Here is a 25126-nt window from a genome sequence, read left to right as displayed (position 1 = left end):
TTAACACCCCCATTATTGCCCCCGTGACCCCATTAAGCCCCAATGTCCCCATTAACCCCCCATTAATGCCCCCGTGACCCCATTAACACCCCCATTATTGCCCCCGTGACCCCATTAACACCCCATTATTGCCCCCGTGACCCCATTAAGCCCCAATGTCCCCATTAACCCCCCATTAATGCCCCCTTGACCCCATTAACACCCCCATTATTGCCCCCGTGACCCCATTAACGCCCCAATCTCCCCATTAACCCCCCCATTAATACCCCCGTCTCCCCATTTCCCCCCCCCGCCAGGGCCACGGAGGCTGCGGGCGATACCAACCCCGCATCCGGCGCTCCGGTTTGGAGCTCTACGCCGAATGGAAGCACGTCAACGAAGATTCGCAAGAGAAAAAAATCCTCCTCAGCCCCGAGCGGGTGCACGAGATCTTCAAACGCATCTCGGACGAGGAATGCTTCGTCCTGGGCATGGACCCCAAATTCGCTCGCCCCGAGTGGATGGTCTGCACCGTCCTGCCCGTGCCCCCCCTCTCCGTCCGCCCCGCCGTCGTCATGCAGGGCTCTGCCCGCAACCAGGTGGGGCCCCGAGGCTGGGGGCTGATTTTTGGGGGGGTCCCTGGGGGGGTTTTGGGGTCCCCAGAGGGGTTTTGGGGTCCCTGGAGCAGGGGGCTGCCCCTGAACCCCCTTTTTGGGCACCCCGCTGTCATCACGCAGGGCTTTGCCCGCAACCAGGTGGGGCCTGGAGGCTGGGGGCTGATTTTTGGGGGGTCCCTGGGGGGGTTTTGGGGTCCCCGGAGGGGTTTTGGGGTCCCTGGAGAGGTTTTGGGGTCCCTGGGGGGGGTTTTGGGGTCCCTGGAGCAGGGGGCTGCCCGTGAACCCCCTTTTTGGGCACCCCGCTGTCATCACGCAGGGCTTTGCCCGCAACCAGGTGGGGCCTGGAGGCTGGGGGCTGATTTTTGGGGGGGTCCCCGGAGAGGTTTTGGGGTCCCTGGGGAAGTTTTGGGGTCCCTGGGGGGGGTTTTGGGGTCCCTGGAGCAGGGGGCTGCCCGTGAACCCCCTTTTTGGGCACCCCGCTGTCATCACGCAGGGCTCTGCCCGCAACCAGGTGGGGCCTGGAGGCTGGGGGCTGATTTTTGGGGGGGTCCCCAGAGAGGTTTTGGGGTCCCTGGGGAAGTTTTGGGGTCCCTGGGGGGTTTTGGGGTCCCGGGAGCAGGGGGCTGCCCCTGAACCCCCTTTTTGGGCACCCCGCTGTCATCACGCAGGGCTCTGCCCGCAACCAGGTGGGGCCCCGAGGCTGGGGGCTGATTTTTGGGGGGTCCCTGGGGGGGTTTTGGGGTCCCTGGGGGGGTTTTGGGGTCCCTGGAGCAGGGGGCTGCCCCTGAACCCCCTTTTTGGGCACCCCGCTGTCATCACGCAGGGCTCTGCCCGCAACCAGGTGGGGCCTGGAGGCTGGGGGCTGATTTTTGGGGGGGTCCCCAGAGAGGTTTTGGGGTCCCTGGGGAAGTTTTGGGGTCCCTGGGGGGGGTTTTGGGGTCCCGGGAGCAGGGGGCTGCCCCTGAACCCCCTTTTTGGGCACCCCGCTGTCATCACGCAGGGCTCTGCCCGCAACCAGGTGGGGCCCCGAGGCTGGGGGCTGATTTTTGGGGGGGTCCCTGGGGGGTTTTGGGGTCCCCGGAGGGGTTTTGGGGTCCCTGGAGAGGTTTTGGGGTCCCTGGGGGGGGTTTTGGGCTCCCTGGAGCAGGGGGCTGCCCCTGAACCCCCTTTTTGGACACCCCGCTGTCATCACGGTCCCTGATGGATTTTTGGGGGGTCCCCAGTGTGTTTGGGGGGGGGGGTGTCACCCCACACCAGGGTCCCCCATGCAATTTGGGGGGGAGGGTCCCCAGTTGTTGGGGTCCCTGAATGATTTTGGGGGGTCCCTCATCCCCTTTGGGGGGGTCCCTGGTGCCTTTTGGGGGGGTCCCCCAATTGTTGGGGTCTCTGAGTGATTTTGGGGGGTCCCCGATGCAGTTTGGGGGGGTCCCCAGCTGTTGGGGTCCCGGATTGATTTTGGGGGTGCACAGTGCACTTTTGGGGGGGGTCCCTGGTGCCTTTTGGGGGGGTCCCCAATTGTCGGGGTCCCTGATTGATTTTGGGGGTGCACAGTGCACTTTTGGGGGGGGGCCCTGGTGCCCTTTGGGGGGTCCCCAGCTGTTGGGGTCCCTGAGTGATTTTGGGGGTGCCCTGCTGCCCTTTGGGGGGCTCCCTGGTGCCTTTGGGGGGGTCCCTGATTGATTTTGGGGGTGCACAGTGCACTTTTGGGGGGGTCCCTGGTGCCCTTTGGGGGGTCCCCAATTGTCGGGGTCCCTGATTGATTTTGGGGGTGCCCTGCTGCCCTTTGGGGGGGGTTCCCAATCCACTTTGGGGGGGATCCCCCCCCTCCCCCCGGACTTTAGGGTGTCCCTTGGCGTCCCCAGACCTGCGGCCCCACCACCCTTCATTTTGGGGGCTCCCTGCTGCATTTTTGGGGGGTGCTGCCTGCACCCGCTGAATTTTTGGGGTGTCCCCCCCCCCGTCCCCCCCCAGGATGACCTCACCCACAAATTGGCCGACATCGTTAAGATCAACAACCAGCTGCGGCGGAACGAGCAGAACGGGGCGGCCGCCCACGTCATCGCCGAGGACGTCAAGCTCCTCCAGTTCCACGTGGCCACCATGGTGGACAACGAGCTGCCCGGCCTGCCGCGGGTGAGGCGGGCAGGGGGTGCGGGCAGGGGGTGCAGGCAGCGTGGGGCAGGGGGTGCGGGCAGGGAGTGGGGGGAGCGTGGGCAGGGGTGGGATGGGAGCGAGGGTAGGGGGTGCTGGGGGCAGGGGTGGGATGCGAAGGGAGCGCAGGCAGCATGGCCAGAGGAGTGCAGGCAGCGTGGGGCAGGGGGTGCGGGCAGGGAGTGGGGGGAGCGTGGGCAGGGGTGGGATGGGAGCGAGGGTAGGGGGTGCTGGGGGCAGGGGTAGGATGCGAAGGGAGCGCGGGCAGCACAGGCAGGGAGTGCAGGCAGCGTGGGCAGGGGGTGCGGGCAGGGGGTGCAGGCAGCGTGGGCAGGGGGTGCAGGCAGGGAGTGGGGGGAGCGTGGGCAGGGGTGGGATGGGAGCGAGGGTAGGGGGTGCTGGGGGCAGGGGTGGGATGCGAAGGGAGCGCGGGCAGCATGGGCAGAGGGGTGCAGGCAGGGAGTGCAGGCAGCGTGGGCAGGGGGTGCGGGCAGGGGGTGCAGGCAGCGTGGGCAGGGGGTGCAGGCAGGGAGTGGGGGGAGCGTGGGCAGGGGTGGGATGGGAGCGAGGGTAGGGGGTGCTGGGGGCAGGGGTAGGATGCGAAGGGAGCGCGGGCAGCACAGGCAGGGAGTGCAGGCAGCGTGGGCAGGGGGTGCGGGCAGGGGGTGCAGGCAGCGTGGGCAGGGGGTGCAGGCAGGGAGTGGGGGGAGCGTGGGCAGGGGTGGGATGGGAGCGAGGGTAGGGGGTGCTGGGGGCAGGGGTAGGATGCGAAGGGAGCGCGGGCAGCACAGGCAGGGAGTGCAGGCAGCGTGGGGCAGGGGGTGCGGGCAGGGAGTGGGGGGAGCGTGGGCAGGGGGTGCAGGCAGGGAGTGGGGGGAGCGTGGGCAGGGATGGGATGGGAGCGAGGGTAGGGGGTGCTGGGGGCAGGGGTGGGATGCGAAGGGAGCGCGGGCAGCATGGGCAGAGGAGTGCAGGCAGCGTGGGCAGGGGGTGCAGGCAGGGAGTGGGGGGAGCGTGGGCAGGGGTGGGATGGGAGCGAGGGTAGGGGGTGCTGGGGGCAGGGGTAGGATGTGAAGGGAGCGCGGGCAGCACAGGCAGGGAGTGCAGGCAGCGTGGGCAGGGGGTGCGGGCAGGGGGTGCAGGCAGCGTGGGCAGGGGGTGCAGGCAGGGAGTGGGGGGAGCGTGGGCAGAGGGGTGCAGGCAGGGAGTGCAGGCAGCGTGGGCAGGGGGTGTGGGCAGGGGGTGCAGGCAGCGTGGGCAGGGGGTGCAGGCAGGGAGTGGGGGGAGCGTGGGCAGGGGTGGGATGGGAGTGAGGGTAGGGGGTGCTGGGGGCAGGGGTGGGATGCGAAGGGAGCGCGGGCAGCGTGGGCAGAGGGGTGCAGGCAGGGAGTGCAGGCAGCGTGGGCAGAGGGGTGCAGGCAGGGGGTGCGGGCAAGGAGTGGGGGGAGCATAGGCAGGGACAGGGATGGGATGGGAGTGAGGGTAGGGGTGCTGGGGGCAGGACGTGAAGGGAGTGCAGGCAGGGGGGTACAGGCAGGGGAGTGCAGGCAGGGCATGGTGGGGGTGCAGGCAGGGGCAGGATGCAGTGGGAGCATGGGCAGGGGGTGCTGGTAGATGAGGCAGGGAGTGCAGGCAGGAGTTTTCTGGGAGCGCAGGCAGGGACTGGGGATGCTGGGAGTGCAGGCAGGGATAGGGCATGATGAGAGTGCAGGCAGGGGGTTGCTGGGAGTGCAGGCAGGGGCAGGATGCAATGGGAGTATGGGCAGGGGGTGCAGGCAGGGGCAGTGCATACTGGGAGCGCAGGCAGGGCCAGGACGCGATGGGAGTGCAGGCAGGTTTCTAGGAGTGCAGGCAGGGGCAGGACGTGATGGGAGCGTGAGTGTGGAGTGCAGGCAGCACAGGCAGGGAGTGCAGGCAGGGATGGGGTGTGCTGGGAGTGCAGGCAGGGTGTGCTGGGAGTGCAGGCAGGGTGTGCTGGGAGTGCAGGCAGGGGGCAGGCAGGGTGTGCTGGGGGCAGGGGCAGGAGAGCGCAGGCAGGGGCAGAGCGCAGGCAGGGCGTGGTGGGAGTGCAGGCAGGAGCAAGGCATGCTGGGAGCCCCCTTCCCCCCCGCCCCCAGGCCCTGCAGAAATTGGGGGGGGGCCCCAAATATTTGATGCCCCCCCAAACTGGGGTCAGCTCCCAGGGGGTCGGTGCACGTCCCCCGTCCCCTCCCCGATCTTGGGGGGATTTGGGGGGTCGAGCCCCCCCCGAACCCCCTTTCCCCGCCCCCCCAGGCCCTGCAGAGTCAGGGGGTCCCCCAAATATCCGATGCCCCCCCCCCAAACCCCACCCCGTCCCCCCCCAGGCCTGGGAGCTGACCCCAGTCACTGCTATGGGGGTTGGTGCGCGTCCCCCGTCCCCTGCCCCATCTTGGGGGGGATTTGGGGGTCGAGCCCCCTGAACCCCCTTTTCCCCCCCCCAGGCCCTGCAGAGTCAGGGGGTCCCCCAAATATCCGATGCCCCCCCCAACCCCTCCCCGTGCCCCCCAGGCCATAGCAGTGACTGGGGTCAGCTCCCAGGGGGTCGGTGCACGTCCCCCGTCCCCTCCCCGATCTTGGGGGGATTTGGGGGTCGAGCCCCCCCGAACCCCCTTTCCCCACCCCCCCCAGGCCCTGCAGAGTCAGGGGGTCCCCCAAATATCCAATGCCCCCCCCCCAAACCCCACCCCGTGCCCCCCCAGGCCTGGGAGCTGACCCCAGTCACTGCTATGGGGGTCGGTGCGCATCCCCCATCCCCTCCCCGATCTTGGGGGGGATTTGGGGGGTCGAGCCCCCCTGACCCCCCTTTTCCCCCCCCCCCAGGCGATGCAGAAGTCGGGGCGTCCCCTGAAGTCCCTGAAGCAGCGGCTGAAGGGGAAGGAAGGCCGGGTGCGGGGGAACCTGATGGGGAAACGAGTGGATTTCTCGGCCCGCACCGTCATCACCCCCGACCCCAACCTGGCCATCGATCAGGTGGGCGTCCCCCGCTCCATCGCCGCCAACATGACCTTCGCCGAGATCGTCACCCCCTTCAACATCGACAGGTGGGGGGACCGGGGGGGACGTTAAAGGGGCACACGGGGACGTTGGGGGACATTAAAGGGGCACAGGGGGACATTAAAGGGGGACATGGAGGGGTGTTGGGGACGTTAAAGGGGCACATGGGGACATTGGGGACATTAAAGGGGGACATGGAGGGGTGTTGGGGACATTAAAGGGGCACTTGGGGACGTTAAAGGGGCACATGGGGACATTGGGGGACATTAAAAGGGGACATGGAGGGGTGTTGGGGACATTAAAGGGGCACATGGGGATGTTGGGGACATTAAAGGGGCACTGGGGGACATGGAGGCGTGTTGGGGACGTTAAAGGGGCACATGGGGATGTTGGGGACATTAAAGGGGGACATGGCGGGGTGTTGGGGACATTAAAGGGGCACTTGGGGACGTTGGGGACGTTAAAGGGGCACAGGGGGACATTGGGGACATTAAAGGGGCACATGGGGATGTTGGGGACATTATAAAGGGGCACACGGGGATGTTGGGGATATTAAAGGGGCACAGGGGGACATTAAAGGGGGACATGGAGGGGTGTTGGGGACATTAAAGGGGCACATGGGGACATTGGGAGACATTAAAGGGGGACATGGAGGGGTGTTGGGGACATTAAAGGGGCACTTGGGGACGTTAAAGGGGCACATGGGGACATTGGGGGACATTAAAAGGGGACATGGAGGGGTGTTGGGGACATTAAAGGGGCACATGGGGATGTTGGGGACATTAAAGGGGCACAGGGGGACATTAAAGGGGGACATGGAGGCGTGTTGGGGACGTTAAAGGGGCACATGGGGACGTTGGGAGACATTAAAGGGGGACATGGAGGGGTGTTGGGGACATTAAAGGGGCACTTGGGGACGTTAAAGGGGCACAGTTAAAGGGGACATTGGGGGACATTAAAGGGGGACATGGAGGGGTGTTGGGGACATTAAAGGGGCACATGGGGATGTTGGGGACATTAAAGGGGCAGGGGGGGAGATTAAGGGGGGACAGGGAGGGGTGTTGGGGACGTTAAAGGGGCACATGGGGATGTTGGGGACATTAAAGGGGGACATGGCGGGGTGTTGGGGACATTAAAGGGGCACATGGAGGATGTTGGGGACATTAAAGGGGCACATGGGGACATTGGGGACATTAAAGGGGGACATGGAGGCGTGTTGGGGACGTTAAAGGGGCACATGGGGACGTTGGGAGGCACTAAAGGGGGACATGGAGGGGTGTTGGGGACATTAAAGGGGCACTTGGGGACGTTAAAGGGGCACATGGGGACATTGGGGGACATTAAAAGGGGACATGGAGGGGTGTTGGGGACATTAAAGGGGCACATGGGGATGTTGGGGACATTAAAGGGGCACTGGGGGACATAAAGGGGGGACATGGAGGGGTGTTGGGGACATTAAAGGGGCACACGGGGATGTTGGGGACATTAAAGGGGCACTGGGGGACATTAAAGGGGGACAGGGAGGCGGGTGGGGGAGGTGTAAGGGGGAGATGGGGATGTTGGGGACATTAAAGGGGGACATGGAGGGGTGTTGGGGACATTAAAGGGGCACATGGGGACATTGGAGGACATTAAAGGGGCACATGGGGACGTTGGGGGACATTAAAGGGGGACATGGCGGGGTGTTGGGGACGTTAAAGGGGGACATGGCGGGGTGTTGGGGACATTAAAGGGGGACATGGCGGGGTGTTGGGGACATTAAAGGGGCACAGGGGGACATGGAGGGAGAATGGGGGACATTAAAGGGGGACATTAAAGGGGCACACGGGGACATTGGGGGACATTAAAGGGGCACAGGGGGACATGGAGGGGTGTTGGGGACATTGGGGGACATTAAAGGGGGACATGGGGACATTGGGGGACACATGGAGGGGGAATGGGGACATTGGGGGACATTAAAGGGGCACATGGGGACGTTGGGGGACATTAAAGGGGCACCAGGGGGACATGGAGGGGTGTTGGGGACGTTGGGGGACATTAAAGGGGCACATGGGGACATTGGGGACATTAAAGGGGCACCAGGGGGACATGGAGGGGTGTTGGGGACATTGGGGGACACGTGGGGGGGACACAGGGACAGGGAGGGGTGTGGGGGGGGCGTGGGGAAGTTGGGGGGCAGATGGGGACATCGGGGGCGGGGGGGGGGCGTTGGGGACATTGGGGGCTCCAGACCCCTGGAGGAGGGGCCGCGAGTGACGTTTGGGGGACGGTGACACATTTTACCCCCCCCCCCCCCGAGAAGGAGGTGGGGGCGGGGGGGCAGCCAACACCCTTGGGGACACCGGGGTGGCCCAGGGTGACAGGGGACCCCCCGAACCCCAAAATGTCCCCTGTGTCCCCGTGTCCCCCCCCCCCCCCCCAGGCTGCAGGAGCTGGTGCGGCGGGGGAACAGCCAATACCCCGGCGCCAAATACATCATCCGCGACAACGGCGACCGCATCGACCTCCGCTTCCACCCCAAACCCAGCGACCTGCACCTCCAGATCGGCTACAAGGTGGGGGGGGGGACCCCAAATCTGAGGGGGGGGACCCCAAATTTGGGGGGGACGACCCCAAATTTGGGGGGGGGGGGAACCTTTATAAATCTGGGGGGGGGGGGCACCCCGACACGCCGCCTGTAGGGGCCACGGGGAGCGGGGAGTGTGTGTGTGTGTGTGAAGAGAGCGGGGGTTTTGGGGTTCAGGTTGTGGTTTTGGGGTTCATAAAGAGGTCAGGGTTTGGGGGTTCGGTGCCTGGTTTGGGGGGTCATACAGCTGTGGGTTTGGGGGTTCGGTGCCTGGTTTTGGGGTGTCTGAGGGGCTGGGGGGGTTTGGGGGTTCAGCCCCTGGTTTTGGGGTGCACTCAGAGCTCTGGGTTTGGGGGTTCGGTGCCTGGTTTGGGGGTTCGGTGCCTGGTTTTGGGGTGTCTGAGGGGCTGGGGGGGGTTTGGGGGTTCAGCCCCTGGTTTTGGGGTTCACAAAGGGCTCAGGATTTGGTGTTCGGTGCCTGGTTTGGGGGTTCACGAAGAGCTGGGGGGGCTTTGGGGAACAGAAAGAGGTTTTGGGGTTCCTGAAGGGTTTTTGCGGTTCAGTGCCTGGTTTTGGGGTGTCTGAGGGGCTGGGGGGGTTGGGGGTTCAGCCCCTGGTTTTGGGGTGCGCTCAGAGCTCTGAGTTTTGGGGTTCGGTGCCTGGTTTGGGGGTTCACGAAGAGCTGGGGGGGCTTTGGGGAATAAAGAGAGGTTTTGGGGTTCCTGAAGGGTTTTGGGGGTTCAATGCCTGGTTTTGGGGTGTCTGAGGGGCTGGGGGGGTTGGGGAAGCCCAACATTTTGGGGGTTCACCCTTGGTTTTGGGGTCCCCTTCAGCTTTTTTGGGGGGTCGCTTCCCAGAGTATTTGGGGCCAAACGCTGAGTTTTAGGCGCTCCGAAACGGATGGGGGTTTTTTTTTGGGGGGTACCCCCTTGATTTTGGGTGTACCTCTGGTTTTGGGGGGGTCCCTACTTCAGTTTGGGGGTACAGGGCCAGGCTCCGACTGACGCCGCCGGTTGCGTCCTTAGGTGGAGAGACACATGTGTGACGGTGACATCGTCATCTTCAACCGCCAACCCACCCTGCACAAGATGTCCATGATGGGCCACCGCGTCCGCATCCTGCCCTGGTCCACCTTCCGCCTCAATCTCAGGTACCCCGGTACCCCCAAACTGCCCCCCGGTACCCCCAAACTGCCCCTGTCACCCTGAAACTGCCCCCCTGCAGGGGGTGGGGGCTCCAAACCTGCCCCTGTCACCCCCAAACTGCCCCCCTGCAGGGGGTGGGGGTTCCAAACCTGCCCTTGTCACCCCAAACCTGCCCTTGTCACCCCAAAATTGCCCCCCTGTGTGGGGTGGGGGACCCTCAAACTGCCCCCTGCACCCCCAAACTGCCCCTGGCACCCTGAAACTGCCCCCCTGCAGGAGGTGGGGGCTTCAAACCTGCCCCTGTCACCCCATAACTGTTCCTGTCACCCCAAACCTGCCCTTGTCACCCCAAAATTGCCCCCCTGTGTGGGGTGGGGGACCCCCAAACTGCCCCCCATCACCCCCAAACTGCCCCCCCTGCACCCCCAAACTGCCCCCCTGCAGGGGGTGGGGGTTCCAAACCTGCCCCTGTCACCCTGTAACTGTTCTTGTCACCCCAAACCTGCCCCTGTCACCCTGAAACTGCCTCTCTGCAGGGGATCAGGACCCCAAAACTGCCCCTGACACCCCAAAACTGCCTCCCTGCAGGGGGTGGGGGACCCCAAAACTGCCCCTGTCACCCTGAAACTGCCCCTGACAACCCCCAAACCTGCGTGGGTACCCCATAACCTGCCTTGTGACCCTCAGCCCCAGACCCACCGCGCTCCCCGATTTCCCCCCCCCCCCGCACCACCGCTGCCCCCCAAAACTCCCCCCCACTCCCTGCCCCCGTGGGGAGGCTCTCGGCCCCCCCCTACACCTCCCCTCCGCCTGTCCCTACAGCGTCACCACCCCCTACAACGCCGATTTCGACGGGGACGAGATGAACCTCCACCTCCCGCAATCCCTGGAGACGCGAGCCGAGATCCAGGAGTTGGCCATGGTCCCCCGAATGATCGTCACCCCCCAATCCAACCGTCCCGTCATGGGCATCGTCCAGGACACCCTCACCGCCGTCCGCAAGTTCACCAAGCGCGACGTCTTCCTCGAGCGCGTGAGTTTGGGGGGGGCCCCAGACAGGTTTTGGGGGCCGTAACGGGCTTTTTGGGGGTTTGAGGGAGCCTTCTTGGACCTGCAGGAGGGTTTGGGGGTATTTTGGGGTGTCTTTGGGCTGTGGTGGGAGGATTTGGGGGCCTTATGGGGTCTTCTTGACCAGTAGAAAGGTTTTTGGGGTGTTTTGAGGCATTTTGGGGCTGTGGTGGGAAGATTTGGGGTCCTTATGGGTTCTCCTTGATCGGCAGAAAGGTTTTTGGGGTGTTTTGAGGCATTTTGGGGCTGTGGTGGGAAGATTTGGGGTCCTTATGGGTTCTCCTTGACCAGTAGAAAGGTTTTTGGGGTGTTTTGAGGCATCTTTGGGTCGTGAGGGGAAGATCTGAGGTGTCCCTGGCCTTCAGGAGAACTTGGAGGAGATGTTGGCGTAGCCTTGGGTTGTGATGAGGAGGGTTTTGGGGTCCTTATGGGGTTTTCTTGACCAGTAGAAAGGTTTTTGAGGGCCGTAATGGGCTTTTTGGGGGCCATAATGGGCTTTTTTGGGGCAGTAACAGGCTTTTTTGGGGTTTGAGGGAGCCTTCTTGGACCTGCAGGAGGGTTTGGGGGTATTTTGGGGTGTCTTTGGGTTGTGGTGGGAGGATTTGGGGTCCTTATGGGGTCTTCTTGACCAGTAGAAAGGTTTTTGGGGGCCGTAATGGGCTTTTTGGGGGCTGTAACAGGCTTTTTGGGGTTTGAGGGAGCCTTCTTGGACCTGCAGGAGGGTTTGGGGGTATTTTGGGGTGTCTTTGGGTTGTGGTGGAGGATTTGGGGTCCTTATGGGGTCTTCTTGACCAGTAGAAAGGTTTTTTGGGGCCGTAATGGGCTTTTTGGGGGCCATAATGGGCTTTTTTGGGGCCGTAACGGGCTTTTTGGGGGTTTGAGGGAGCCTTCTTGGACCTGCAGGAGGGTTTGGGGGTATTTTGGGGTGTCTTTGGGCTGTGGTGGAGGATTTGGGGTCCTTATGGTGTCGTCTTGACCAGTAGAAAGGTTTTTGGGGGCCGTAATGGGCTTTTTGGGGCTGTAATGGGCTTTTTGGGGTTTGAGGGAGCCTTCTTGGACCTGCAGGAGGGTTTGGGGGTATTTTGGGGTGTCTTTGGGTTGTGGTGGAGGATTTGGGGTCCTTATGGGGTCTTCTTGACCAGTAGAAAGGTTTTCTGGGGGCCGTAATGGGCTTTTTGGGGCCATAATGGGCTTTTTTGGGGCCGTAACGGGCTTTTTGGGGGTTTGAGGGAGCCTTCTTGGACCTGCAGGAGGGTTTGGGGGTATTTTGGGGTGTCTTCGGGCTGTAGTGGGAGGATTTGGGGTCCTTATGGGGTCTTCTTGACCAGTAGAAAGGTTTTTTGGGGCCGTAATGGGCTTTTTGGGGGCTGTAACAGGCTTTTTTGGGGTTTGAGGGAGCCTTCTTGGACCTGCAGGAGGGTTTGGGGGTATTTTGGGGTGTCTTTGGGCTGTAGTGGGAGGATTTGGGGTCCTTATGGGTTCTCCTTGACCAGTAGAAAGGTTTTTGGGGTGTTTTGAGGCATTTTGGGGCTGTGGTAGGAAGATTTGGGGTCCTTATGGGTTCTCCTTGATCGGCAGAAAGGTTTTTGGGGTGTTTTGAGGCATCTTTGGGTCGTGAGGGGAAGATCTGAGGTGTCCCTGGCCTTCAGGAGAACTTGGAGGAGATGTTGGCGTAGCCTTGGGTTGTGATGAGGAGGGTTTTGGGGTCCTTATGGGGTTTTCTTGACCAGCAGAAAGGTTTTTGAGGGCCGTAATGGGCTTTTTGGGGGCCATAATGGGCTTTTTTGGGGCAGTAACAGGCTTTTTTGGGGTTTGAGGGAGCCTTCTTGGACCTGCAGGAGGGTTTGGGGGTATTTTGGGGTGTCTTTGGGCTGTGGTGGAGGATTTGGGGTCCTTATGGGGTCTTCTTGACCAGTAGAAAGGTTTTTGGGGTGTTTTGAGGCATTTTGGGGCTGTGGTGGGAAGATTTGGGGTCCTTATGGGTTCTCCTTGATCGGCAGAAAGGTTTTTGGGGTGTTTTGAGGCATCTTTGGGTCGTGAGGGGAAGATCTGAGGTGTCCCTGGCCTTCAGGAGAACTTGGAGGAGGTTTTTTCTGGGGGGGGGGGACGACACACCTTTGTGCCATGACCATTTTCGGGGTGCTGATGGGGTGTCCTCAACCCTCAGGGGGAGGTGATGAACCTGCTGATGTTCCTCTCGACGTGGGACGGGAAGGTGCCCCAACCCGCCATCTTGAAGCCCCGTCCTCTTTGGACGGGTAAACAAATCTTCTCCCTCATCATCCCTGGTCACATCAACTGCATCCGCACCCACAGCACCCACCCCGATGACGAGGACAGCGGACCCTACAAGCACATCTCCCCCGGGGACACCAAGGTGGGGGTCCTGGGGCCATCCTGAGGTGGTCATAGGGGTGGAATGGGTGGGGGAAGAGGGTACAGAGGACTTTTTTGGGGGGGGGGGGCTTGGGTGAGATGATGGGGGGCTCTGGGGTGGCTTGGGGGGGTTTGAGGGTGCTTGGGGGGTGGCTTGGTGGGACTTGGGGATGGTTTGGGGTGGCTTGGTGGGGCTTGGGGGTGCTCTGGGGGGCTTGGTGGGACATGAAGAGGCTTGAGGGTCCTCTGGGGTGGCTTGGTGGGACTTGGGGATGGTTTGGGGGGCTTGGTGGGGCTTGGGGGGCTCTGGGGTGGCTTGGGGGGACTTGGGGATGGTTTGGGGGGCTTGGTGGGGCTTGAGGGTCCTCTGGGGTGGCTTGGGGGGACTTGGGGATGGTTTGGGGGGACTTGGTGGGGCTTGGGGGGCTCTGGGGTGGCTTGGGGGGACTTGGGGATGGTTTGGGGGGGCTTGGTGGGACGTGAGGGTCCTCTGGGGTGGCTTGGTGGGACTTGGGGATGGTCTGGGGGGGCTTGGTGGGACATGAGGGTCCTCTGGAGGGGCTTGGTGGGGCATGAAGGGGCTTGTGGGTGCTGTGGGGTGGCTTGGTGGCACTTGGGGATGGTTTGGGGGGGCTTGGTGGGACTTGGGGGTGCTCTGGGGGGGCTTGGTGGGACATGAAGGGGCTTGTGGGTGCTCTGGGGGGGCTTGGTGGGACTTCAGGGTGCCCCGAGGAGGTCCCAGATTGGGGGGGAGCCTTGGGGTGGCTGAAGGGGTTGCAGAGGACCCTTGGGGTGGTTGGAGGACACAAGGGTCCTCCAAGACAGTTGGGTGAACCACGGAGCGGGATCGGGGTGGGGGCTGACACCCCCTTTCCGTAGGTGATCGTGGAAAACGGGGAACTGATCATGGGCATCCTCTGCAAAAAGTCCTTGGGCACCTCGGCGGGTTCCTTGGTCCACATCTCCTACCTGGAGATGGGCCACGACACCACCCGCCTCTTCTACAGCAACATCCAAACCGTCATCAACAACTGGCTCCTCATCGAGGGTCAGCGTGGACCCCCGGGGGTGGGGGTGGGGGTGCCGGGGGGGCGGGGACCCCTCGTGGTGACACAAAATGGAGATGAGAGCGTCTGGGGAATCTTCTCAGATCCCACCTTGGTGGGACATGAGGGGACTTGGGTGTCGGTGGGGCTCTTGGAGCTCCTTCTTGGGGACCTGGGTGTCCTGGGGGACCCCTTGGACCCCCTTTTTTGGGGACAACGGGATCCAGGTGTCTTGGGGGGCCCTTGGACCCCCTTTTTTGCGGACAATGGGACCCAGGTGTCTTGGGGGGGGTCTTGGACCCCCTTTTTGGGGACAACGGGGACCTGGGGCCCTTGGTCCCCCCTTTTGGGGAACAATGGGGGCCTAGGTGTCTTGGGGGGGCCCTTGGAGCCCCTTTTTTGGGGACAATGGGACCCAGGTGTCTTGGGGGGCGTCTTGGACCCCCTTTTTGGGGACATCGGGGACCCAAATGTTTTGGGGGGCCCTTGGAGCCCCTTTTTTGGGGACAACGGGTGCCCAGGTATCTTGGGGGGCCCTTGGACCCCCTTTTTGGGGACAATGGGACCCAGGTGTCTTGGGGGGCATCTTGGACCCCCTTTTCTGGGGACATTGGGGACCCAACTGTCTTGGGGGGCCCTTGGAGCCCCTTTTTGGGGACAATGGGACCCAGGTGTCTTGGGGGGCATCTTGGACCCCCTTTTCTGGGGACATTGGGGACCCAACTGTCTTGGGGGGGCCCTTGGAGCCCCTTTTTTGGGGACAATGGGACCCAGGTGTCTTGGGGGGCACCCTTGGACCCCCTTTTTGGGGACCCAAATGTTTTGGGGGGCCCTTGGACCCCCTTTTTGGGGACAACGGGATCCAGGTGTCTTGGGGGGGGTCTTGTACCCCCTTTTTGGGGACAACGGGGACCCAGGTGTCTTGGGGGGCACCCTTGGACCCCCTTTTTTGGCGCTACGAGGACCTTGTTGTCCCCAGGGTGCCCTTGGACCCCCTTTTCTGGTCCATGGACCCAGGTATCTCCCCTGGGGTGAGGAGAAGATGGCAGAGGGTTGGTTTTGGGGTGCGGGGCACCCTGGGGGGGGGGGGTGGGGGGGTGGATATTGGGTGGGGGCCACCCTGAGGTGGGGAGCACCCCCCTGACCCCCATATTTCCCCTCTCCAGGCCACACCATCGGCATCGGGGACTCCATCGCTGACGCAAAGACCTACCAGGACATCCAGAACACCATCAAGAAGGCCAAGCAAGATGTCATTGAGGTGGGTGGTGGCTTTTGGGGGTCCCCCCTGGGGTTTTGGGGGTCCCCCCTGGGGTTTTGGGGGGGGCCCTGAGTGATGCTGTGGGATTGGAGTGGGTAATTTAAGGTTCTTCCAGTGATACCAGGAAGGTTTTGGGGTGCTCCTGGGGGTTTTTGGATCATCACCAGGGATTCTAGAACATTTTGGGGTGCTCCCAGGGGTTTTGGAGCACCCACAGTCTCCCTAGGACATTTTGGGGTGCATTGTGGGGTCTTGGAGCACCCACAGTCTCCCTAGGACATTTTGGGGTGCATTGTGGGGTCTTGGAGCACCCACAGTCTCCCCAGGACATTTTGGGGTGCATTTGGGGGGTTTTGGAGCACCCACAGTCTCCCTAGGACATTTTGGGGTGCATTTGGGGGGTTTTGGAGCACCCACGGTCTCCCTAGGACATTTTGGGGTGCTCCCAGGGGTTTTGGGGCACCCACGGTCTCCCTAAGGACATTTTGGGGTGCATTTGTGGGGTTTTGGAGCACCCACGGTCTCCCTAGGACATTTTGGGGTGCATTTGGGGGGTTTTGGAGCACCCACGGTCTCCCTAGGACATTTTGGGGTGCATTTGTGGGGTTTTGGAGCACCCACGGTCTCCCTAGGACATTTTGGGGTGCATTTGGGGGGTTTTGGAGCACCCACAGTCTCCCTAGGACATTTTGGGGTGCATTGTAGGGTTTTGGAGCACCCACAGTCTCCCTAGGACATTTTGGGGTGCTCCCAGGGGTTTTGGGGCACCCACGGTCTCCCTAGGACATTTTGGGGTGCATTTGGGGGGTTTTGGAGCACCCACGGTCTCCCTAGGACATTTTGGGGTGCATTGTAGGGTTTTGGAGCACCCACGGTCTCCCTAGGACATTTTGGGTTGCATTTGGGGGGTTTTGGAGCACCCACAGTCTCCCTAGGACATTTTGGGGTGCATTGTGGGGTTTTGGAGCACCCACAGTCTCCCTAAGACATTTTGGGGTGCATTTGGGGGGTTTTGGAGCACCCACGGTCTCCCTAGGACATTTTGGGGTGCATTTGGGGGGTTTTGGAGCACCCACAGTCTCCCTAGGACATTTTGGGGTGCTTTTGTGGGGTTTTGGGGCACCCACGGTCTCCCTAAGGACATTTTGGGGTGCTTTTGGGGGGTTTTGGAGCACCCACAGTCTCCCTAGGACATTTTGGGGTGCTCCCAGGGGTTTTGGGGCACCCACGGTCTCCCTAGGACATTTTGGGGTGCATTTGGGGGATTTTGGAGCACCCACAGTCTCCCTAGGACATTTTGGGGTGCATTTGGGGGGTTTTGGAGCACCCACGGTCTCCCTAGGACATTTTGGGGTGCATTTGGGGGGTTTTGGAGCACCCACGGTCTCCCTAGGACATTTTGGGGTGCATTGTAGGGTTTTGGAGCACCCACAGTCTCCCTAGGACATTTTGGGGTGCATTTGGGGGGTTTTGGAGCACCCACAGTCTCCCTAGGACATTTTGGGGTGCATTTGGGGGGTTTTGGAGCACCCACGGTCTCCCTAGGACATTTTGGGGTGCATTTGGGGGATTTTGGAGCACCCACAGTCTCCCTAGGACATTTTGGGGTGCATTTGGGGGGTTTTGGAGCACCCACAGTCTCCCTAGGACATTTTGGGGTGCATTTGGGTGATTTTGGAGCACCCACGGTCTCCCTAGGACATTTTGGGGTGCATTTGTGGGGTTTTGGAGCACCCACGGTCTCCCTAGGACATTTTGGGGTGCATTTGGGGGATTTTGGAGCACCCACAGTCTCCCTAGGACATTTTGGGGTGCATTTGGGGGATTTTGGAGCACCCACAGTCTCCCTAGGACATTTTGGGGTGCATTTGGGGGGTTTTGGAGCACCCACAGTCTCCCTAGGACATTTTGGGGTGCATTTGGGGGATTTTGGAGCACCCACAGTCTCCCTAGGACATTTTGGGGTGCATTTGGGGGGTTTTGGAGCACCCACAGTCTCCCTAGGACATTTTGGGGTGCATTGTAGGGTTTTGGAGCACCCACAGTCTCCCTAGGACATTTTGGGGTGCATTGTGGGGTTTTGGAGCACCCACAGTCTCCCTAGGACATTTTGGGGTGCATTTGGGGGGTTTTGGAGCACCCACAGTCTCCCTAGGACATTTTGGGGTGCATTTGGGGGGTTTTGGAGCACCCACAGTCTCCCTAGGACATTTTGGGGTGCTCCCAGGGGTTTTGGGGTGCTCCTGTGTCATCATGGCGGGGGTCCCGGTGGGGTGACAGGTCATCGAGAAGGCCCACAACAACGAGCTGGAGCCCACCCCGGGGAACACCCTGCGGCAGACCTTCGAGAACCAAGTGAACCGCATCCTCAACGACGCCCGCGACAAGACGGGTTCCTCCGCCCAAAAGTCCCTTTCCGAATACAACAACTTCAAGTCCATGGTGGTGTCGGGTGCCAAAGGCTCCAAGATCAACATCTCCCAGGTCTTGGGGGGGCTCTACGGGGTCTTGGGGGGTCCCTGTGGGGTCTGGTGGGTGCCTGGAGGATCTTGATGGGGTTTGGGAGCGTCCCTATGGAGCTTAGTGGACCTCGTCAGGGTCCTCATGGAGCTTGATGCTGGTGTTGGGCACCGGGAGCTCCAAGATGACCATCTCTGAGGTCTTGGGGGGCTCTATGGGGTCTTGGGGGGTCCCTATGGGGTCTGGGGGGTGCCAGGAGGATCTCGATGGGGTTTGGGAGGGTTCCTGTGGGGTTTTGTAGACCTCTCTGGGGTGGTCTTGGGGGTCTGTGGTGGTGTTGGGCACCGGGAGCTCCAAGATGACCATCTCCGAGGTCTTGGGGGGCTCTACGGGGTCTTGGGGGGTCCCTATGGGGTCTGGTGGGTGCCAGGAGGATCTCAGTGGGGTTTGGGAGGGTTCCTGTGGGGTTTTGTAGACCTCTCTGGGGTGGTCTTGGGGGTCTGTGGTGGTGTTGGGCACCGGGAGCTCCAAGATGACCATCTCCGAGGTCTTGGGGGGCTCTACGGGGTCTTGGGGGGTCCCTATGGGGTCTGGTGGGTGCCAGGAGGATCTCAGTGGGGTTTGGGAGGGTTCCTGTGGGGTTTTGTAGACCTCTCTGGGGTGGTCTTGGGGGTCTGTGGTGGTGTTGGGCACCGGGAGCTCCAAGATGACCGTCTCCGAGGTCTTGGGGGGCTCTACGGGGTCTTGGGGGGTCCCTATGGGGTCTGGTGGGTGCCAGGAGGATCTCAGTGGGGTTTGGGAGGGTTCCTGTGGGGTTTTGTAGACCTCTCTGGGGTGGTCTTGGGGGTCTGTGGTGGTGTTGGGCACCGGGAGCTCCAAGATGACCATCTCCGAGGTCTTGGGGGGTCCCTATGGGGTCTGGGGGGACCCCGTGGGTCATCGTGGTGGTCCCTGGTGATGGTGGTCTCCATGGTGAACATCTCCCAGGTACCTTGGGGATCCCTCCAGGTCCTTGGGACCTTCCCTTTGGGAATCAGGGATTCCTATGGAGTCGGGGGGGGACCAAGTTGATCACTGCAGGGTCCAAGGGGACCCTGTGGGTCATCATGGTGGTCCATGGTGATGGTGGTCTCCATGGTGAACATCTCCCAGGTACCTTGGGGATAACTCCAGGCCCTCAGGACCTTCCCTATGGGGATCAGGGATCCTTACGAGGTCTGGGGGGTGCCCCTACCATTGTGTCCGTCCCCCCCCTCAGCCTCGGTGTCCCCCTCACCAGGTGATCGCGGTGGTGGGACAGCAGAACGTGGAGGGCAAGCGGATCCCCTTCGGCTTCAAGCACCGCACCTTGCCCCACTTCATCAAAGACGATTACGGTCCCGAAAGCCGGGGCTTCGTGGAGAATTCCTACCTGGCCGGTCTCACCCCCACCGAGTTCTTCTTCCACGCCATGGGTGGGCGTGAGGGTCTCATCGACACCGCGGTCAAGACGGCCGAGACCGGTCAGCCCCCCCCCCCAAAATCCCCCCCTCCTTCTTCTCCACATCCCCCCCCCCCCCCCCCCCCCATCGGGGTGGATCCGTCTTCGTTGAGGCCACCAAGTGCTGCAAACCCTCCCCAGAGCCCCCTGGTGACCCCCAGGCTCTTCTTTGGGACCCCCGAACTCTCCCCAGATGCCTCCTGGGGTCCCCCAACCCCTTCCAGGACCCCCAAACCCTCCCCAGATGCCTCCTGGGCTCCCCCAACCCCTTCCAGGAGCCCCAAACCCTCCCCAGATGCTTCCTGGGCTCCCCCAACCCCTTCCAGGACCCCCAAACCCTCCCCAGATGCCTCCTGGGGTCCCCCAACCCCTTCCAGGACCCCCAAACCCTCCCCAGATGCCTCCTGGGGTCCCCCAAAGCCCTCCGGGACCCCCAAACCCTCCCCAGATGCCTCCTGGGGCCCCCCAACCCCTTCCAGGACCCCCAAACCCTCCCCAGATGCCTCCTGGGGTCCCCCAACCCCTTCCAGGACCCCCAAACCCTCCCCAGATGCCTCCTGTGGTCCCCCAACCCCTTCCAGGACCCCCAAAGCCTTCCCAGATGCCTCCTGTGGTCCCCCAAAGCCCTCCAGGACCCCCAAACCCTGCCCCTAAGGGTGACAACGTGTCCCCCTCGCAGGGTACATCCAACGACGGTTGATCAAGTCGATGGAGTCGGTGATGGTGAAGTACGACGCGACGGTCCGTAACTCCATCAACCAAGTGGTGCAGCTGCGCTACGGGGAGGACGGGCTGGCGGGCGAAAGCGTCGAATTCCAGAACCTGGCCACCCTCAAACCCTCCAACAAGGCCTTCGAGAAGAAGTGAGGGGTCTCCCACCTGCAGTAGGACACGTTTTTTTTGGGGGGGGGGATGTCCCAGAGCGGGGTGCAGTCCTGGAGGGTGCCAGCAGCCTGGTGTCCTTGAGCTGGGCCCCATCTTGGGGTCCCCAAGCTGCTCCTCACCAAATTGGGACCCGTTTTGGTGTCCCCAAGCTGCTCCTCCCCCATTTGTGACCCATCTTGGTGTCCCCAAGCTGCTCCTCCCCCAACTGGGACCCATCTTGGTGTCCCCAGGGTGCTCCTCCACCACCCTGGGTGTATTTTGGTGTCCCCAAGCTGCTCCTTCCCAAGGTGGGACCCATCTTGATGTCTCTAAGCTGCTCCTCACCAAATTGGGACCTGTTTTGGTGTCCCCAAGTTGCTCTTCATCCAACTGGGTCCCATCTTGGTGTCCCCAGGGTGCTCCTCCCCAAATTGGGACCCATCTTGTTGTCCCCAAGCTGCTCCTTCACCGCCCTGGGTGTATTTTGGGGTCCCCAAGCTGCTCCTCGCCAAGGTGGGTCCCATCTTGGTGTCCCCAAGCTGCTTCTTCCCAAAGTGGGACCAGTTCTAGTGTCCCCAAGCTGCTCCTCCCCGAATTGGGACCCATTTTGGTGTCCCCAAGCTGCTCCTCCCCAAGGTGGGACCTATCTTGTTGTCCCCAAGCTGCTCCTCCACCGCCCTGGATGTATTTTGGGGTCCCCAAGCTGCTCCTCCCCCATTTGGGACCCATCTTGGGGTCCCCAAGCTGCTCCTCGCCAAGGTGGGACCCATCTTGGTGTCCCCAAGCTGCTTCTTCCCAAAGTAGGACCAGTTCTAGTGTCCCCAAGCTGCTCCTCACCGAATTGGGACCCATCTTGGGGTCCCCAAGCTGCTCCTCACCAAGGTGGGACCCATCTTGATGTCCCCAAGCTGCTCTTCCCCCCACAAACGTCTCCTCCGCACCCCAGCCCCTCGCACCAGCGTCCCCCCGTCCCCGCTGTCCCCTACCACGTCCGTGTGTCCCCTCCAGGTTCAAGTTCGACTACACCAACGAGCGGGCGCTGCGGCGGACGCTGCAGGAGGAGCTGGTCAAGGACATCCTCTCCAACGCCCACATCCAAAACGAGCTCGAACGCGAGTTCGAGAAGATGCGGGAGGACCGCGAGGTCCTGCGGGTCATCTTCCCCACCGGCGACAGCAAGGTGAACCCCTGGGGGGCACCCCCAAACCGCCCGCACCCCGGGGGGGCTCCGAACCCCCGTGGGGACGTCCCTGGGGGTGTCGCTACCCCTTTTTGGGGAGGTTGGATGTACAACCGGTCGTCGCTACTCTTTTTGGGGTGTAGCAAGAAGCTGTGAACCCCCTTTTCTTCACAGGTGCCCGTTTTGGGGTGCTGCCCCCCATTTTGGGGTGTAGCAGGAACCCGTGAACCCCCTTTTCTTCACAGGTGCCCATTTTGGGGTGCTGCCCTTCTCCTGACCCCCTTTTTGGGGTGTAGCAGCAAGCCCTGACCCCCCCCCCTTGCCTTGTAGGCGCCCTTTTTGGGGTGCTGCCCCCCTCCTGCCCCCCCTTTTTGGGGTGCTGGCACCCTCCATGACCCAAATTTGGGGAAACCAACCCCAAATCCCCCTTTTTTTGAGTATGTTCACCTATCACAGCCCTGATTTCGGGGTGCTGACCCCCATTTCGGGGTGCTGACCCCCATTTCGGGGTGCTGACCCCCCATTTCAAGCTACGGCCCCCCCTGTATCCCTCCTTTGAAGATGCCGACCCCTATTTTTGGGTGCTAGCCCCGATTTTTTTAGGGCGCCGATCCCCCTGTGGCCCTGATTATGGGGGTGCTGACCCCTGATGCCCCATTTTGGGGTGCTGACCCCCATATTTTCGGATGCTGTTGCCTTATTTTGGGGTGCTGACCCCCCATTTCCCTCCCCCTCCCCCCCCAACCCAGGTCGTGCTCCCCTGTAACCTCCTGCGGATGATCTGGAACGCCCAGAAGATTTTCCACATCAATTCCCGTCTCCCCTCCGATCTGCACCCCGTCAAGGTGGTGGAGGGTAAGTTTTGGGGACCCCCCTCCCCAAATTGAGGTGGGGGGGGGGGTCCTGAGCCCAGAAGGACGTTTTAAGGGGGCTGGAGGGACCCCCAGGAGGGTGCCGGGGGATCTGGGGACCCCTTAAGAAGGTTTTAGGGGGCTTTCAGGACCCTCCATGCTCCCCAGGAAGGTGCTGGGGGACTTGGGGACCCCCATGACCACCAAGAAGGTTCTGGGGGGCTTGGGGACCTTCAGGAAGGTGCTGGGGGACTTGGGGACCCCCAAGAAGGTGCTGGGAAACTTGGGGACCCCCCCAAGAAGGTACCAGGGGTCTTGGAGGACCCCCATGACCACCAAGAAGGTGCTGGGGGGCTTGGGGACCCCCAAGAAGGTGCTGGGAGACTTGGAGGACCCCAGTAACCCCCAAGAAGGTGCTGGGGGGGCTTGAAGAACCCCCAGGAAGGTGCTGGGGGGTTTGGAGGACCCCAACGATGCCCAGGAAGGTGCTGGGGAGCTTGAAGAACCCCCAGGAAGGTGCTGGGGGCTTGGGGACCCCCAAGATGGTGCTGAGGGACTTGCGGACCCCTCAAGAAGGTGCTGGGAGACTTGGAGGACCCCAGTAACCCCTAGGAAGGTGCTGGGGGTCTCGTGGGGCATCCATGATCCCCAGGAAGGTCTTAGGGGACTTGGGGAACCCCAGGAAGGTGCTGGGGGTTTTGAGGGCCCCCAGGAAGGTGCTCGGAGACTTGGGGACCCCCAAGAAGTTGCTGGGGGGCTTGGAGGACCCCAACGATGCCCAAGAAGGTGCTGGGGAGCTTGAAGAACCCCCAGGAAGATCCTGGGGGGGCTTGGGGACCCCCAAGAAGGTGCTGGGAGACTTGGGGACCCCCCAGGAAGGTGCTGGGGGGCTTGGAGGACCCCAATAATCCCCAGGAAGGTGTTGAGGGACTTGGGAACCCCCCAAGAAGGTGCTGGGAGACTTGGGGACCCCCAAGAAAGCGCTGGGGGGCTTGGAGAACCCCAACATCCCCCAGGAAGGTGTCTTAGGACCTGATGAGCCCCCCTGAAAGGTGCTGGGGAACACGCAGGACCTCCAAGAAGGTTTGGGGAGGGGGGCTTGAGGACCCCTACGAAGGTGCTGTGGAACTTTGGGGACCCCCAGGACCCTTCCCCCTCCCTCATAACCCCCTCTCCTTTTTCTCCAGGGGTGAAGGAGCTGAGCCGCAAGCTGGTGATCGTGAACGGGGACGACCCGCTGAGCCGGCAGGCGCAGGAGAACGCCACCCTGCTCTTCAACATCCACCTCCGCTCCACCCTCTGCAGCCGGCGCATGGTGGAGGAATTTCGGCTCAGCGGGGAGGCCTTCGACTGGCTGCTGGGGGAGATCGAGTCCAAGTTCAACCAGGCCATCGTGAGTGGGGTGGGGGGCAAATTCAGGGGTCTGGGGGCAAATTCAGGGGTCGGGGGGCAGATCCAGGGGTCTGGGGGCAAATTCAGGGGTCTGGGGGGCAAATTCAGGGGTCTGGGGGCAAATTTAGGGCTCTGGGGGGCAGATCCAGGGGTCTGGGGGGCAAATTCAAGGGTCTGGGGGGCAGATCCAGGGGTCTGGGGGGCAAATTCAGGGGTGTGGGGGGCAGATCTGGGGGTCCCGGGGTGCCTTCGACTGGCTGCTGGGGGAGATCGAGTCCAAGTTCAACCAGGCCATCGTGAGTGGGGTGGGGGGCAAATTCAGGGGTCGGGGGGCAGATCCAGGGGTCTGGGGGGCAAATTCAGGGGTCTGGGGGGCAGATCCAGGGGTCTGGGGGGCAGATCCAGGGGTCTGGGGGGCAAATTCAGGGGTCTGGGGGGCAGATCTGGGGGTCCCGGGGTGCCTTCGACTGGCTGCTGGGGGAGATCGAGTCCAAGTTCAACCAGGCCATCGTGAGTGGGGTGGGGGGCAAATTCAGGGGTCGGGGGGCAGATCCAGGGGTCTGGGGGGCAAATTCAGGGGTCTGGGGGGCAGATCCAGGGGTCTGGGGGGCAGATCCAGGGGTCTGGGGGGCAAATTCAGGGGTCTGGGGGGCAGATCTGGGGGTCCCGGGGTGCCTTCGACTGGCTGCTGGGGGAGATCGAGTCCAAGTTCAACCAGGCCATCGTGAGTGGGGTGGGGGGCAGATCCAGGGGTTTGGGGGGCAGATCCAGGGGTTTGGGGGGCAAATTCAGGGGTCTGGGGGGCAGATCCAGGGGTCTGGGGGCAAATTCAGGGGCCTGGGGGGCAAATTCAAGGGTCTGGGGGGCAGATCCAGGGGTCCGGGGGTAGATCCAGGGGTCTGGGGGGCAGATCCAGGGGTCTGGGGGGCAAATTCAGGGGTCTGGGGGGCAAATTCAGGGGTCTGGGGGCAAATTCAAGGGTCTGGGGGGCAAATTCAGGGGTCTGGGGGCCAAATTTAGGGCTCTGGGGGGGCCATCCAAGGGTTTTAGGGGGCAGATCTGGGGCCTTGGGGGCAGATACGGGGCAATTTTGAGTCCAGAGTCACGATATTCTTGGAGCCACATCTAGGGGGGGTTTGGGTCCAGACCTGGGACATTTTTGGGGCCCCCTGACACCCCGTGTCCCCCGTCCCCCCACCAGGCACACCCCGGGGAGATGGTGGGTGCGCTGGCCGCCCAGTCGCTGGGAGAACCAGCCACCCAGATGACCCTCAACACCTTCCACTACGCCGGGGTCTCGGCCAAGAACGTCACCTTGGGCGTCCCCCGCCTGAAGGAGCTCATCAACATCTCCAAGAAACCCAAGACGCCCTCGCTCACCGTCTTCCTGCTGGGCCAGAGCGCCCGCGATGCCGAACGGGCCAAGGTGGGGACGCGGTGGGGACAAGGGACGCGGTGGGGACAGGGGACACCGTGGAGGATGGGGACCTGGGAGGTGATGGATGGCGGGGAGCAGCAGGAACCTGGGTTCCATTGGTTCCCTTGGCCTGCGTTGGGTGGAGGTTCTGTCCTTGGGTGGTCCCGTGGTGGCCCCGCAGTGGCCCCAAGGTGTCCACATGGCCCTGTGGTGGCCTCATGGCTTCATCTTCCCATGGTGGCCCCATGGCTTCGTGTC

General features: G+C 62.4%; 1 protein-coding gene across 1 annotated transcript in view; it reads left to right on the top strand.

Annotated features, from left to right (window-relative positions):
• Window positions 1–25126, top strand: part of POLR2A (RNA polymerase II subunit A) — a 40094-nt gene that overhangs the window by 5190 nt on the left and 9778 nt on the right. Inside the window, exons 5-20 of the mRNA XM_087777732.1 lie at window positions 297–578; window positions 2568–2729; window positions 5589–5809; window positions 8185–8317; window positions 9354–9478; window positions 10296–10506; window positions 12709–12918; window positions 13797–13965; window positions 15130–15224; window positions 17505–17708; window positions 18964–19186; window positions 19844–20027; window positions 21037–21208; window positions 21958–22063; window positions 23247–23452; window positions 24653–24877. Coding sequence (XP_087633858.1) covers window positions 297–578; window positions 2568–2729; window positions 5589–5809; window positions 8185–8317; window positions 9354–9478; window positions 10296–10506; window positions 12709–12918; window positions 13797–13965; window positions 15130–15224; window positions 17505–17708; window positions 18964–19186; window positions 19844–20027; window positions 21037–21208; window positions 21958–22063; window positions 23247–23452; window positions 24653–24877 — 2928 coding nt within the window. The remainder of the gene's footprint in view (window positions 1–296; window positions 579–2567; window positions 2730–5588; window positions 5810–8184; window positions 8318–9353; window positions 9479–10295; window positions 10507–12708; window positions 12919–13796; window positions 13966–15129; window positions 15225–17504; window positions 17709–18963; window positions 19187–19843; window positions 20028–21036; window positions 21209–21957; window positions 22064–23246; window positions 23453–24652; window positions 24878–25126) is intronic.

Source organism: Nipponia nippon, unplaced genomic scaffold, assembly GCF_047370975.1.
Source record: "Nipponia nippon isolate SJK-2023a ecotype South Korea unplaced genomic scaffold, ASM4737097v1 scaffold_41, whole genome shotgun sequence".
Lineage (NCBI taxonomy): Eukaryota > Metazoa > Chordata > Aves > Pelecaniformes > Threskiornithidae > Nipponia > Nipponia nippon.
This window is presented reverse-complemented; position numbering and strand designations above follow the sequence as displayed.